Below are 15425 nucleotides of genomic sequence, written 5' to 3' on the forward strand. Positions count from 1 at the left end.
TTTAAGAATTAGTTTCAGCGATACGGATCTTAATGTAGCTCAGATAGCAATTGGAAATTTAGTTTTTTTTTTTGTGTAAAGAATGGGAATCGTACTGTTGCATTTGAATTCATGATGAGGGATGTCCTTGATGACAGCATCCTTCAATCGTGGCGGATCGTGACAGTGTCCAACCACGTCAGACATGTCGCGTTTTCTTAGCCATCCAGCGAACCACGCGAGATGACAATTACAGGACAAAGGATTGCCTTGCATGTTGCTGAAAATGGGAGGCAATTTGTTAAACTGCCATTAATTATGTGCACGGAAGCATGAAATATTTTAGCAGAGGGTATTAAGGAAGTTGGAGCGTATGCATTAAAACTAAAATGAATATTAACCAGTCACGATCCGTACAGCCCCCCTGTAATATTACACTAATTAAATATTCATTTTCTTACAACTACTAACCTACTCTGTGAGTAATTTTTATGTTCTCTTATCAACAATAATTTCCAGTCATTAATAACTTACTAATTCCACTATTACCAAAGAGTAACAGTGCAATGCCTCATAACTAGTACAATTGAAAAATCTCATTTATAATACCTATGATTGTGTACGAGCTTCTTAATATTCCTTTCGTTAACGATAGCTATTTAGAGATACTTGTGGTAGTTACATAAAGAGAAATATGTGCACTATTCACTTATCAATGTTAAATCCCCAAGTGCATCGGTTTGATAGTCTCGTTTGTAGTCATTTAAAATAATTGTTTTTGCAATAATCAATTATTAAACGTATACATAATATACATTATACTATATAATAGTAATATATTTCTGTGATATTAATTGCATTGACTACTCTAGTCCACAAATTTAATTATTTCATTAGCATCTGTTACTAGTAACTTCTATCCAATAATGATTAACAATAATTGTTAAATAATGTCGCTTGTAATAGTTAAATAGTAGAGACGCACGCTGTGAGAGAACAATAGCGCAATATCCACCAGTTTTAACGACCCAAACCCTCCAATTTAACAGTTCAATTCACATTTCAATTTACTGCCATGACGTAATAGTGGGCGCTGAGACCAATTTAACGATGCATTATAACATGATTTTGAAATGACCTTGTGCATGGTAATGTGTTTTAGTTTTACATTACTTAAATTAAAAGGATATATTCTACGCACCTTCGAGAGAAAAAATTCGTGTAGATGTGAAATTTTTCGGCGGAATTAAAAAATTTCAAATCGTTCTAAAAAAATTATTTTCACTTGCAGGGGTCAGTTACAATCATTTTTGGTCAATAGACATACCGTCGAAATCCTACGCACTTTCGAGAAAAAAATTCCTTACCGAAAACGTAATGTCTGACCATACGTTGATATGTTTCCCTGAAATTTTTCGGCGAAAAAAAATTTTTTCAAATCGTTCTAAAAAAATTATTTCTAGGTTCTGGGGTCAATTACAATCATTTTTGGTCAATAGACATACCCCCGAAATCCTAACCAGTTTCGAGAAAAAAATTCGAGAAGGTGTGAAATTTTTCGCCAAAATTAAAAAATTTCAAATCATTCTAAAAAAATTATTTCCGGTTGCGGGGGTCAATTACAAGCTTTTTTGGTCATTATACATACCCCCGAAATTCTAACCAGTTTCGAGAAAAAAATTCGTGGAGGTGTGAAATTTTTCGGGAAAATTAAAAAATTTCAAATCGTTCTAAAAAAATTATTTTCACTTGCAGGGGTCAGTTACAATCATTTTTGGTCGATAAACATACCATCGAAATCCTACGCACTTTTGAGAAAAAAATTCTTTAGCGAAAACGTAATGTCTGACCATACATTGATATGTTTCCCTGAAATTTTTCGGCGAAAAAATTTTTTTTCAAATCGATCTAAAAAAATTATTTTCACTTGCAGGGGTCAATTACAATCATTTTTGGTCAATAGACATACCCCCGAAATCCTAACCAGTTTCGAGAAAAAAATTCGAGAAGGTGTGAAATTTTTCGGCAAAATTAAAAAATTTCAAATCGTTCTAAAAAAATTATTTTCGGTTGCGGGGGTCAATTACAAGCTTTTTTGGTCATTACACATACCCTCGAAATTCTAACCAGTTTCGAGAAAAAAATTCGTGGAGGTGTGAAATTTTTCGGGAAAATTAAAAAATTTCAAATCGTTGTAAAAAAATTATTTTCACTTGCAGGGGTCAATTACAATCATTTTTGGTCAATAGACATACCCCCGAAATCCTAACCAGTTTCGAGAAAAAAATTCGAGAAGGTGTGAAATATTTTCGGCAAAATTAAAAAATTTCAAATCGTTCTAAAAAAATTATTTTCGGTTGCGGGGGTCAATTACAAGCTTTTTTGGTCATTACACATACCCCCGAAATTCTAACCAGTTTCGAGAAAAAAATTCGTGTAGGTATGAAATTTTTCGGGAACATTAAAAAATTTCAAATCGTTCTAAAAAAATTATTTTCACTTGCAGGGGTCGTTTTTAATCATCTTTGGTAAATAGATATAACCTCGAAATCCTACGCATTTTTGAGAAAAAAATTCTTTACCGAAAGTATAAGTGTGGATAATCGGAATTTTATTGTATTAGTAATTCGGATTGAGGGTAGTAAGGGGATCAATGGTTGCAAAAAGCACTTACATGGTGCGTATGTGCGTCAGTCCTTCGAACGCGCCTTGCATAACGCAAGTTATAGCGTTCCCGTGAAGGTTCCTGCAAAAATGAAGTTCGAAGAGTACAATACCCGGTGATACCGTTTTATGAAGGGACATAAAAGTTTCTACTCACAGAGTCTTAAGATTCGTCAAGCCGGTGAACATCTTGTTGTGAACTTCCCTCAGCCTGTTCTCTGTCAAGAGTCTGTGGAACGAGAAGTCGTTATTTCCACGAGACAAGGATGTCACAGTATAAAGTTTCGAAATTATTAATAAAAAAAAAAAAGAGAACGACCACGCTTTGGAGGTATTCTCTCTACTGGTCGATGAGCCGCGGAATTACGGTTATTCGTGACGAATCATCCTCGGAAATGAAACAGAATATCGAATATTATCGGAGAGCAGAAAGTGGAATATGTCGACATCGATGAAAACTGATAGCATTTTTAATTATAACAATAGGAGATTATATTTGAGTTTTAAAAATTTTTCATACGACCAAACAATCTTTTCACGTTAAATTCTGATTCGAATAAAGATTTTTTTTTAATTTATTTTTCTTCGATAATATGCGATAGTTTAGATTAGCTTCCGCACTCGTGTGCACTAAAATATACACGAGCTACCGGCATCCTCCACCCCTCCGACTATCTAATTAATCGACCCATTGTCCCGTTAATTGCCTTTGAAAATTAAATCCTATACTGCTTCGTTAAAGCTCGTTTCAAAGTCCCGATCGAGTTAGGCACAAATAACGCAAGTAATCTCGACACTCTGAACACGCCCGCCATTATTTCAAACTTCCTCAGCGGGAAACATTAAATTGAAAACAATTAACAATCCCTGAGCAAGGGAAAATAACGTCGAAGGTGTTGTCCACTGAATTAATTAAGAAACAATAACTGGGGATTCTATATTAAATCGAGTTAAGGAATCTATACTTTGTCACATGTTTCTACACACCCTAAAAAGTATTACATATAAATAGAGTAATCTGCTATGGTTCTCAGGTTTCGTACATTAAATTCAAAGATTAAAAAATGATTGCGATATGTTGTCGTCGATATGGAACGGGCTGTAGTCGGTCGAATGACACTTCTCATTGTCCCACATGGACGATTAACTTCCCGCTCGCGTTCATCAGCGAGAACGACAACAAGAAGCCAAAAAAAGCAACGTGGGGTTGCAGAAACACTTACAGGTCGGTGAGCTTGTGCGCCCCCAGAAAGGCTGACGCCTCGATGCGTGAGATTTTATTCTTCCTGAGGTCCAAATGCTGCAGCTCCGGCAGCTTCTCGAACAGGCCGTCCGCTTTGATCTTATCCAGTTCATTGTTGGCCAACAGCCTGGGCGCAAGGACAAAGAAAAGCCGGGAGACGTGAAAGTTAGAGTCCATCGTCAGCGTCTGATACGGCGAGCAATTAATCGCGCTCCGGGGCGTCGATCCATTAAACGAGTTCGAATAATTTACTTCGAATAATAGCCCCGACGTTCGTCGCGCCTAAACCCCCCCTCGGGCTAGCTTTTAATCAGATAATTATCTTGTCGGCCGATTGAATTAATTTTCTCGCGCGAAGGAAACGAGAGCCCTGAACGAGCTCATTCATCTCGATCGATTGTCCTCTTTTATTTTGCATTCTGACTCGATAAAGTTTCGTTCGACGGCGAAACAATGCTCGATAATTAAGAGACCGGGTCAGCGTTGTCCTGATGTGTAATATTTAGCCTGCGGTAATCACCCCGTTACGGCGTGTCAGTTTGTATGTTGCTGTGTATCAATTATCCTGCTATAGTGTTTCAGTTAATTTGTTGAGTATCCAATTATCTTGCTATAACGTATCGGTTAGCCTGCTATATTAAATCTATTGTCCTGCTCTAACGTATTGGTTAGCCTATTTGTACTCTATCATCCTGCTATAGTTTACCAGTTAGTCTGTGTACCAATCTTGCTATAGAATATTGATTAGCCTGCTATATTAAATTTATTGTCCTGCTCTAACGTATCAGTTAACCTGTTGTAGGATACTATTATCCTGCTATAGTGTTTCAGTTAATTTGTTGAGTATCCAATTATCTTGCTATAAAGTATCGGTTAGCCTGCTATATTAAATCTATTGTCCTGCTCTAACGTATTGGTTAGCCTATTTGTACTCTATCATCCTGCTATAGTTTACCAGTTAGTCTGTGTACCAATCTTGCTATAGAATATTGATTAGCCTGCTATATTAAATCTATTGTCCTGCTCTAACGTATCAGTTAACCTGTTGTAGGATACTATTATCCTGCTATAGTCCACCAGTTGTCCTGCTATAGTGTATCAACTATCTTGCTATAGTCGATAGAGTAGTGTGTTCTAGTGAATCAATTAGCCTGTGGCGATGTAAATAAAATAGATAGAGTTAGGTACTCACAATGTAGACGTGTAAATTGGCAGCTCCTTTGGTATCGAGACGAGCTTCTTGTTAGAGCAGTCGACGGTCGCGCCGTTACAAGTGCACGGTGCTGGACACTCTCCAGGCAGAATGCACTCGCCAGCCCTCTTCGTCAAGAGTTCCTCGTCGCCTACGAATAAATGACCGGATATATTCTACTTCAAACAATCCCGTCTGATCCACCTTTCCTTCTCAGGACCACAGAAACACGTCGTTCTTGGATGAGTCAGTGATTAAAGCAATTAAATTTGGCGGACAGTTTGGTCCAATATTTGTCGAATCAATGCATGCAGTGGTAGACTTCTTGGTGTTCATTTGAAATACTATGGCTTTGAATATAGTGCAATGTTAACGTAGCTTTTAATTTATTATTTTAGCGATTCCAACATGTTCGCAAAAAACTATTTCCTCTGCACTTCGTTGTCGATGTATTGTACAATCTTTATGAAAACCATTTCTCTCATATTGGGTAAAATACTGGACGTATTTCGGAGTAATGTAGTTCAAGCGCAGCTATTACTCCTATTTTTATCTTTTACTTCAGGGGATTTTTAATATTCTACTGTATGATGTAACTGCGAATGAAAGGCAAATAGGTTAAAATTGTTTTACTCGGTCGATGCTTTTCGTAAAACTACCTACACGTAAAACGTGTAATACAACGTATGGAATAATGAATTCGTCGCGGTTAACATAAAAATGTGTTCGTAACCTAAAAACAACGTGAAAAAATGTAGAACAGCCGCGGACAATGATTTCCAGATCGCTGCACGTGAATGACACTGGCAGACTTTCAGTTCCGACTTATTAAAATAAGTAATATTACTTCAGTGGCTCTCAACTTTCATTTCGTGTAATAAGATATTAATAAGTCGCAACTTTCCTGAACCAAGTCTGTGACAGCCTGAAAGGGTTATTATAATCGCGACAGTGTCGTCCGTGTTCGAACTACAGAACGTACTACTACGTTCCTAACTTTTCCGAACCAACGGTTAGTAAAATGCGACAAGCTCCGTCTGCGTCAGCCTGAAACGATTATTATTATCGTGTAAGTGTCGTCGATGTTGATCGAACTGCAGAACGTAGTACTACGTTATTATCGGCCGTGAGAGCATCGAGATCACTGGTAACCGAGTAACCTCGGCGTCGATCGTGACGGTGGAAATCGCTAGGACACCGAGACTCGCGGAGAAAGTGGCCACGCGACGTTGCGCGCTCGTCTTATTAAACGCTGAACGCAAATTACCGATATAATTACGTACGTGTTTCGCGGCGGACAATTTGTAACGCGGCGTATAATGCGATGATAAATCACCTGCGCGCCCGTACTCATACATAAACATATTCACCTCTCGGAGCACATGACATTCAACACTCAATTAACGTGCGAGAGAGCGCGCGTTATTGCGCCGATGCTTAATTTAATGATATCGTCGCTACTACTGTTCATTATCAAAATTTATCGTCGCGGCATTAACATGGTAACCCGGTGCGCGTGATCACGCCGCGCTCCCTGCTCTTCGACTTCGATTAATCAACGTGCTCGCGACCGCAATGGATTTTTAGGAGCGTTATCTGCCAGCTATCCGGGGATCGATTCTGAGAGGGCAGCGTTAAGTTTTCTAGGCCACGGTCCCAAGAGCTCACAGCAGTTTCTATGGATCCAAAAGTAACAGCACCTTTAATAATGGGTCTGGAGTTAGGGGTCCCCCGATATTGCGTGGTATTTGAAACACCAAGATTAACTCGTGATACCAGAGGACTGATCTCGCTTTCTGGTAACAATAGGTAGTTTCACGACACGAATAATAGTCCTGTCTGGGTCGCGACAGTCATAGAAGAGATGAACTGAAATTTGATCAGTCTTATCTCCCCGCGGATCGGGGCTCGCTTAAACTATGTTTACGTCAGTATTGTCTCTTGCACGAAAGTGCATCAGGGATACTTGCAACGGAATTGGTCCCACCGTATCGGGAGTTTAAGAATAGTTGATTTTTAATAAAAAATAAATACCAGTACGCTGTTGCTATTAACCTAGAGTATGATCAAGGAGACACGCCCTAAAAATGTTATTACCGCAAATCCTCTCAATTATTCAAGTTACTTTGAAAGAAACCTATCCAGTGTTCTTTCACTCTTTTCGCAAGTCTCTCCAATGAAACCTGGAAAGCTTGAAATTCTTCGCGTCAGGAGTCTAAGAGGAGCTAAAGAAACGTCGTTCTCCGTTCCTTTTAGATCCTCTCTTGCACGCCTTGCAAGAGTTTTGCGTAAATTTTTCTCGGTGAGTGTCGGCCGCGGCGAAAGTTACGGAAAGTTGGCCGCAAGTTTTACGCGGGCTAGCGTAAGTTCTCGTTTGCGGAAATGCGGCGTAACGATAATGTGCGGCTACAGAGGCACCATACGTGCCAGCGAAGTGTTTATTTTCCGGTGTCATTTACTCCGCAAAAGTTGGCGTGCACGGAAGCAGCTGCGGGAGGTAGATGCGATTATATTCCGCGCGGGCTAGTGCAATTAGGGGAAATATACAACCGTGGAAAGGAAAAGCACGAAGCTTTGCTGTTGTTATTCTTGTACACGCGGGCAAGATTGCTGCGCTAGCTGCACGCTCCGTTCTGCCTGCTCGTCAAGCATATCGCTTCGGTGTTTATTTTCAGACGATCGGTCTTTTAAATTTCGTAAACGGACTCGCGCCATAAAAACGCACCAATGCCTCGCTTGTTGCATCGACTCGCGTTACGGATAGTTGCGAAGGAATTGTCCGCATCATTCTTCGCGCCCTTTTAATTCGAGTGACTAGCGGGGGATCCTGGAGTTCGTATCACCAAGAAGGCTAAACAATTACCCCGGACGTTTAATCACAAATTTCTTAACACAATGTGGATAGATCGTAGTTCTCTTGTTGCTATTTATTATTAAATATTTGTACCTGCACTTGAAATCTTTTTCACTTGATCCTCACACGTGATCCATCCGCAATGTTTTAAGCAGTTCACATTGAACGTCTTTTTATAGTTGCAAAAAGAAAAATGGTTTATAGAAAAAGATGACAGATTACGTTCATGAGTTACCGACCTGTGTTCGTGTTCCAGCGGAGCGTTTAGAGGAGAAAATATCGGAAAAATCGAGTCGTGCTTACCCTTACATTTGAACTTGTCGTCCCGCATCGAATCGATCTTCCGTTTCTGCACCCTCTTCGGCGACTCGCACTTAGCCCCCGACGTCTCGATGGGATGCGCGTGAAGGTAAGCGCTCAGCCATCGCAGATTGCAATCGCAGATGAACGGATTTCTTGCCAAATGTCTGCGAAAAATTGAATATTGTTTCTGTGAATTATGAGTACAGTGGGTCAAGAAATAGTCGTCATCTCTAATACTAGCATCACCAACGAAAAAACGATGAAACACAATTGCTATATCTGTGCAATGGTTCGACGTTTCTCTGTTGGCGGCGCTACTAGTAGAGGGACTACTATATTTTGGCCCATTGTAGCGTTTAACTAGTAGCATGGACAATTGTTTTTTGGCTAACAATTAGAATAGATTATTTGATCTTTACTAAAAAAAGTTTCAAACTCTATCGGAGTAAAATTTCCATTCCTCGGTATTTAAAACATCGGTAACAGTTCTTAATAAAACGCAACAGAAATGATCCAATTGCTTTCGAAAGTTTCGAAAAATTGTATCATCCATTCGACTTTAGAAAAACGATGAATGGACGTCAATCAACGAACTGTTCGGAATTTTCAGAAAACTTCGAAACAACCGATAAAATGCACGGTGACACGCATTCGCAATTCGAGCCTGGCGTAGGTGGAGAGGGCTCGAAACGCTAAAGCCACGGTAATTTGTATAAATTAACGGTTGAACGGCGGAATACAAACAGCGTTTCAATGCTCCGTAGATTGGCGAAAGTTCCATTGGCCAGGGATCTGATGTTGTTATCGTACAGAGACAGCAGTGTCAGGCTGGTTAGATCTCGAAATAGATCGGTTCGTATGCACGATATCTCGTTGGCGTTTAGCAATCTGAAAAGTTCATTTTGTCTCGTGAATTTGCACCATCTATCGTAGATCGCGGGATAATAAAACCACTTAGGATAGAGTTTCAAATTGGTTTAGTCGTTGCACCATTAAGCTTATTACTTTTATATAATTTAATACATTGTATAGCATCAAGTTTAGATAATAGATTATAGGGCATGGTGATTAAAATGTAGAGTATATAATATTTAATATAGAATAGAGTGTGTGCAGCACATATAGAGCATATTGAAGTACTATAGTACACGTAGATTGTACGCGACTGAAATTTTTTAAGAAATCGTTGCATCAACTTACAGCAACTGCAGGTTTGTCAAGCCTTGGAACAATCCACTCGGTAATTCGGTAATTTTGTTTCCATAGAGTACACTGTAATCAAGAAATACTCGGTTTATCGAACGTCGTGATTTCAAGTTATAAGTTTCAAATATTATACGTACAGTGATTCGAGCGATTTCAATCCGTGAAACGCATCAGCCGCCACTTTCTTAATTTGATTGTTGCTGAGGTCGCTATTATAGAATGTTTGCGAATTAAAAGTTATTTTCATGTATAACGCGGAGCTATAAAAGTTGGGAATTAATTATGAAATTTACTCACATTCTGCGCAATTTCCTGTACGGAAAGAAAGCCTTCGGTGGGATTTCCGTGATGCTGTTCTGCTCTAAACGTCTGCGAGTGATCGACAACAGAATAAAGTAAATTAAAGAGCGTTTACACGTACGACGACTGAATTCTTCCGCGTGGAAGTTGCCAAAAGAAACACTGTTAAGCAATCGTTAAGATTCTATAAATTTCAAGGCAAAAGGCCCCGTGGGCTTCGTTAAAGCATCTTAACCGGTTTTTGCATCGTCCTGTACATCTTTCAATAATTAATTTCAGCAAGAACGAGGACTGTTTGAACGAACTTTAACTGGAAACTTTCGAAGTTTGTTCAATCCATTTTCATAATTAGTCGGGGCCAATAAAAAACTTTCTACTTAAAGTCAATCTGACACTTCGACCTGCTCAAACTCGGGTTTAATCCTGACTTTAATCTTGTGTAACTTTCGTCCTGATTCTACTTCACGGCCAATTAAAATTTTAACGTAAATTTCGAAACGTTTAAATGGAAAGAATCGATTCGCCGAGAATCGTTTGCGGGCAAGTTTGCCACGGTTCGCCCGGGTTTGTACCGATCGCTTCGACCGTAGTTTCTCGGAACACAAGGAACGTTTGGCAAACTCCACGCGGATAGGTAGGACGAAATTGCGTTTACGAACAGCTCGGTCGTGTCCTCGGGTAGGTGGGTGGGCACTTTCGTCAAAGAATTTTCCCTGCAGTCGACGATACCGTCAGCGCATCTACAGGGATGCGGGCATTGCGGTTCCGCGCTGCACTCGGAGCCTATGCGCTCAATCAGTCCCGAACACTTGAATTCGTGCTCCTGTGTGCAAAAGGGTTCGCAAGAACTTTTAGCAACGGAACTGGCGGTTTAAAACTTTGCACAACGAAGTGACTAAACTAGGTGCAACTGTAGGTGTAGGATTATTGGTGTCATCCGAAAGTTTTGGAAATGGGGCAGTGTTCTAGACCGAATCGTAGAACCGGGAAACAGTTTCTACTAATATTTTAGAGATCTGTTAGAAACAGATGTTGGAACAAGTAGTAGTTTACAAGACTGTGAAATGATAAAGCGCGACGTTGAGTTTAATAGTTGGATGTCTTGTGAGACTTTGCAGATAAGTCGTATATAATGTGATTTTAAGTATCGTTTCAAACCTGTAGGTCGGCGATATTTCGATCCTTCATGTGAATAGGAGAGGCACAACGCGTGTGTTGGCCAAGGCGCGGATACGTTTTCAAATGTCGCGACAACCAAGCTAAATGGCAGTCGCATGAAAGTGCGTTGTCGACCAGCTTCAGCGTACGCAAATGCGACAATCCATTTAGCACTTCTTTGCCCAGCGTCGTCAGTTTGTTGTTGTTCAGCATTCTGCAAAGGAACAGTGGTAAAACAAATATTGGAAGCGTTCGGAGTCATCTTCGGGAAACTTTAATTAAAAATATTTAAAAAGCGTTTTGACAAAGTACTTGGATAATTTTCATAATTATATTTACTTACAGTATTTCTAGGTCCTTTAGTTCTCGAATAGATGCTTCGTCTATGCAGGTTAGCACGTTGTTATCGAGCAGCCTGAAAATAGAAAATTAATATTTAGTTACTGAAGTATCCTCGAACTTTATTAAAATGTATTCAGGAAATATTTCTCAGTAATAATGAACTTTGTTATCGTGTCCAAATTGTAATTAAGTTCGACAAAAGGGTATCGCAGTAGGAAGACTATCAAGAGAACGTTGAAAATTATTAATTAAAGACAAGGATCGAGCAGGTAGTAAAGCAGAAACTAGCAACCGTAAAACGAGCTTGAAAATGTTCACTTTATACTACGTAGAACTTTCTTTTTACGTCAGTCAAGAAATGAAAATTAAATCGGAATTAATTCTGCTCTCTTCAACGTGTCTGACCAACGTTGATCGTACTACTTGGAGAACTGTACGTTGATCTGTACTACTAGATTGAACTTTCTTTTCCCTTGCAGAATTCTGATTACAATCGCGAACAAAATTACAACTTTTCGTTCCCAATTAATGTTTTCAAGCGCACTTACAAGTATTTTAGGGACGAAATTCCTCTTAGAGTTTTTGGTCCAATCGTGGCAATTTGATTGTGGCTGAGGTCTCTGAAACAAATAAAAAATGGAAAAATGTATCGTGATACAAATATTGTAACGTTTTTTTCCTTTGTTAATTATTCGTTAATTAGTAGTTCGGAGATTTTATTTTATCGCGATCCCTCTCAACAAAAAAATGTTTTTAACGAGCTCCCAAAGTAGAATCTAATTATTTTTCAGATTAATATTTACAATTTTTGTTGTAAGTTATATTACGCAATTTTAATAATCTCGTTTGTTAATTAAAAATTGTACACACTGTTCGTTAAAACGGGAGAAAAATAAATGTGAAGAAAATTGGTCCCGGGTGTACGGATTATCTTGAAGCTCGTGAACATTGTACTTATTATTAGAAGTTAGACGAGTTTGCCCATCAAGAGTTGCTATTAATTCTTACTTCTGTAATTTGAACGTGGTGTAATGGCTACTGTTACGTCGATTATAAGATGGAATGGCTCGAGGAAACCCTGAAAGAGATCATCGATCAATTATGGTCGTAGTAATAGTCGGTACGACGACCTCTCGAACTTTTCTTTCCTATAGCTGAAAGGTCGGTTTTCAATGGGCAACGACACCGATGTGTAGCCCACTTTGATACAGTTGGTCTCGAGTTCGTTCTACATTCGCGATAAATTATTCAAAAACTTGTCGAGTGTCGGCTCGGGCCTTTAGATGCTTCTCTAGGAAATTCTCCGTGGCCACAGACGTCAATTCACATGCGACCGTGTGCACGTGCATTGGTCACGTGGGTGGCTATGGATTTCCTTAAGGTTTCACGGGGTCGTTACACGAGTAACGAGTGACCATTTCCACGGGCTCACGTGACACGTCGGTTTCCACGAACCCCTAGCCTCGTTTCAACGTTTACCGCAGCTTCGAGGTGTCCTGAATATTCAGTTGGCTGGGGGACGCGTGAAAATTTTCTGGAATTGTATATGCGTGCATCCTCGATTCTACGGTTAATTCTTGGCGCACCTGATACTCTCTTTCACGGCGAAAATTGAAACAAACCGCGTACAATTACGCCTATACAAATAAATACCTCGTTTAAATATACAAACAAGGTTCCACGTAATTTAATTCTAAATTAAATTAAATATATCCACAGGGGGGGACAAACACGATTTAAAAGATATCATTCTTGTGACACTGAATTTAGTTTGATAAAAACTGAAGAAAAGACATTTGCAACGACCCGAAGGATAGGATTTATAACAGCGTAAGGAACGTTACTGTACCAGCTGTAAACACGAGAATCGACACAGAGGTATCGGTGTTCCCGCGTTCAACGCGACATTAAATCTTTCTCTGGGAAGGCAAGGCATGGCTCGATCACATTCCCCTGCCATAATTTCCTCCAAACGAAACAGCGTGCATAATGCATGGCAACACGATGGTTTTCCCGTGGCGATGCTCGGGTCCACGGCGAGAGTCAGTCACGATAATGGATTCTCCGCTAAACCGGGGGTTCATTTAAATAGATTGCGTTACGTCTCGCGTGGCGGGATCCTCGAGACTCTCTTCCCGATGCACGAGTTAACCAGACGTTCCGCGATGATAGGTTAGAGGTCCCGGTGCTCGGTTCACCGTTGACCATCCATTGGCTCCGAGACCCGCGCAGCCTGTAATTATGTCCGCCAGAGAGACCACGGACGGAGCATCTCGACGAGACGAGGACGAGAAACAAAAATAGGAAACAGAGGCCACGTGAGCGAGAGAGATCTAGGACGGAACGACGAGAGAGAGAGACCCAAAGCCACGGTATTCCTGAACCCCCGAGAGCCGCGAACATACGGCAAGAACCGGCAGATTTAGACTCCTGCTTACCGGAGCCAATCCTGAAAGCAATTACCGAATTTCGACCACGTAGACATGCCAGGAACAAAAGGAAAGACAGGCTTTTAGTGCTGCCAGTTTCATTTGGGACCGCTGTTGCAGCGCTGGATCATGATAAGTTCCTAATTTGAACGGGCAATTTGGTACGGCCGCGAGTGGAATGTTTCTATTGATAGCGATGCAGGGGTATTGCACAGGATTGAACCTATTTTTCTCGTTGGGGTTGTCAGCCCCCACGGTTCGGCTCGATTATACAGGAAATACGTGCGTCACTCGCAGACGCAACAGTATCCTTTATTCCTGCTCGTCGGGCATTTTAATTTTGGGGCTTATTTTTTCTACGTAACCTCTTCTAATATACGCGTACGCGTCAGCTCGATATTTCTGTTGTAAAATCGTGGGGAGGTGACCAAAATAAATGACGGGAGTAAACAACAGAAATTAGCCCCAACCAATGGGTAGGGGTGTAAGCAAGAAAAATGATGGTGGCCAAAAGAAATTGTGAGACTAACTAAACACAAAATAGTGGTGGGAGCGTTCAAACGAAGCGATGTGGATGGTTAAACAGTGTGGTGGGGGAGTTCCCTGAGCGTCCTCTGGCGGCCAATTGATTTTGTACCGATCGAACGTAAAAAGAAACTATGGAGGTATGAAATCTCGAAAATAAAATCCTCTTCGCCCCCACCGACAATGGCTGCGCGAGATTGCATCGAACCTATTTTTTTCCCCCAGATATTTTCGTCTATTGGTATTTTTGCGCAGTAAATTCGGTAGAATTTCAATAATTTCCAGCGCGCGGCGAGACCGACAGATTAAACTCCCACCGCGCTCCAGCCAATCCAGAAAGCAATTACCGAATTTCGACGTGGCCGCTCCTTCGCTGAAACTAACAAAAGGATCTCCTGGACCTCGTCTCTCTCGCGTCTCTGCCCCGCTCGATTTCGAATGTTGCTGCCACTGTGCTTTGTGCGCGCGCGATAAGAGTCGGATGAAACTAAACCGGATTGATAGCGTCGTGGATCATAAGAGCCATTCGTCCAACACAGCTCCTCCGTCTCGAGACTTAATTTCCGTTTACTTGCGGTCGTCTAAAAAATCCTGCCCTCTCAGGATACAAATTTATATAGTTCGTAATTTCATCTTTACTACGACCGTTCAGAAATTTCCTCAAAAAACGGAGGTTCGTAGATAATTTCTGGAATACCATTCTCCGTCGTATTTATAACAGAATGTTGGGTAAGCAATTATGGAGCTTAGGTATTCATGGTCGGGCCGTAAATCAGGTGTTTCTATACAGTAACTGCGACTAACCGTAGTAAGCAGCGTTATCTATTGTACGGGGCTGCTGAAAATTTCATTGAAATTCCCTTATCTAGACAATTGTCGTCTTTTGTGTAATGTACCCAGTGTAATGTGAATATTTTCGAAGAAAATTACTGAAAAGTCGAGGGCTGAACGTGGAAGTTCGTTCGTCGATATAGGACCTAGCAATCTGTTCGTCGCGAATCGTTTCGAAACCGAAAGTGTTTGAAAATTGGCGCGCTGGAATCGATACTCCCGCGAGTAATGGCGATAGGAAATAATATCTCGTTTGGCCGTTCAGCGGGCATCGAACCGGGCGTCTTACGCGACGAAACGATACGCGGCCGTAAATTTTCGCGGTCGCGAATCGCAAGACACTCCCGTCCCCGATGCGTTTCGTTGCTTAAATCACCGCAACACCAGGTTGTCAAAGCG

At 40.7% G+C, this 15425-nt stretch overlaps 1 protein-coding gene across 3 annotated transcripts in view; it reads right to left on the minus strand.

Moving 5' to 3' along the window:
- Sli (slit guidance ligand) overlaps nt 1-15425 on the minus strand; it is a 405923-nt gene that overhangs the window by 11079 nt on the left and 379419 nt on the right. For 2 of the 3 annotated variants that reach the window (XM_076768184.1, XM_076768186.1), the window contains 14 exons: nt 11790-11861; nt 11243-11314; nt 10900-11113; nt 10401-10564; nt 9739-9810; nt 9579-9650; nt 9436-9507; nt 8980-9123; nt 8236-8399; nt 5079-5229; nt 3867-4013; nt 2801-2872; nt 2654-2725; nt 96-259 (listed from right to left, as the gene is read on the minus strand). In XM_076768184.1, the coding sequence (XP_076624299.1) occupies nt 96-259; nt 2654-2725; nt 2801-2872; nt 3867-4013; nt 5079-5229; nt 8236-8399; nt 8980-9123; nt 9436-9507; nt 9579-9650; nt 9739-9810; nt 10401-10564; nt 10900-11113; nt 11243-11314; nt 11790-11861 (1652 nt within the window). The remainder of the gene's footprint in view (nt 1-95; nt 260-2653; nt 2726-2800; nt 2873-3866; nt 4014-5078; nt 5230-8235; nt 8400-8979; nt 9124-9435; nt 9508-9578; nt 9651-9738; nt 9811-10400; nt 10565-10899; nt 11114-11242; nt 11315-11789; nt 11862-15425) is intronic. The other variant, XM_076768185.1, reaches the window with a different exon arrangement.

The sequence above is a fragment of the Colletes latitarsis genome, chromosome 7, assembly GCF_051014445.1.
Source record: "Colletes latitarsis isolate SP2378_abdomen chromosome 7, iyColLati1, whole genome shotgun sequence".
Classification (NCBI taxonomy): Eukaryota; Metazoa; Arthropoda; class Insecta; order Hymenoptera; family Colletidae; genus Colletes; species Colletes latitarsis.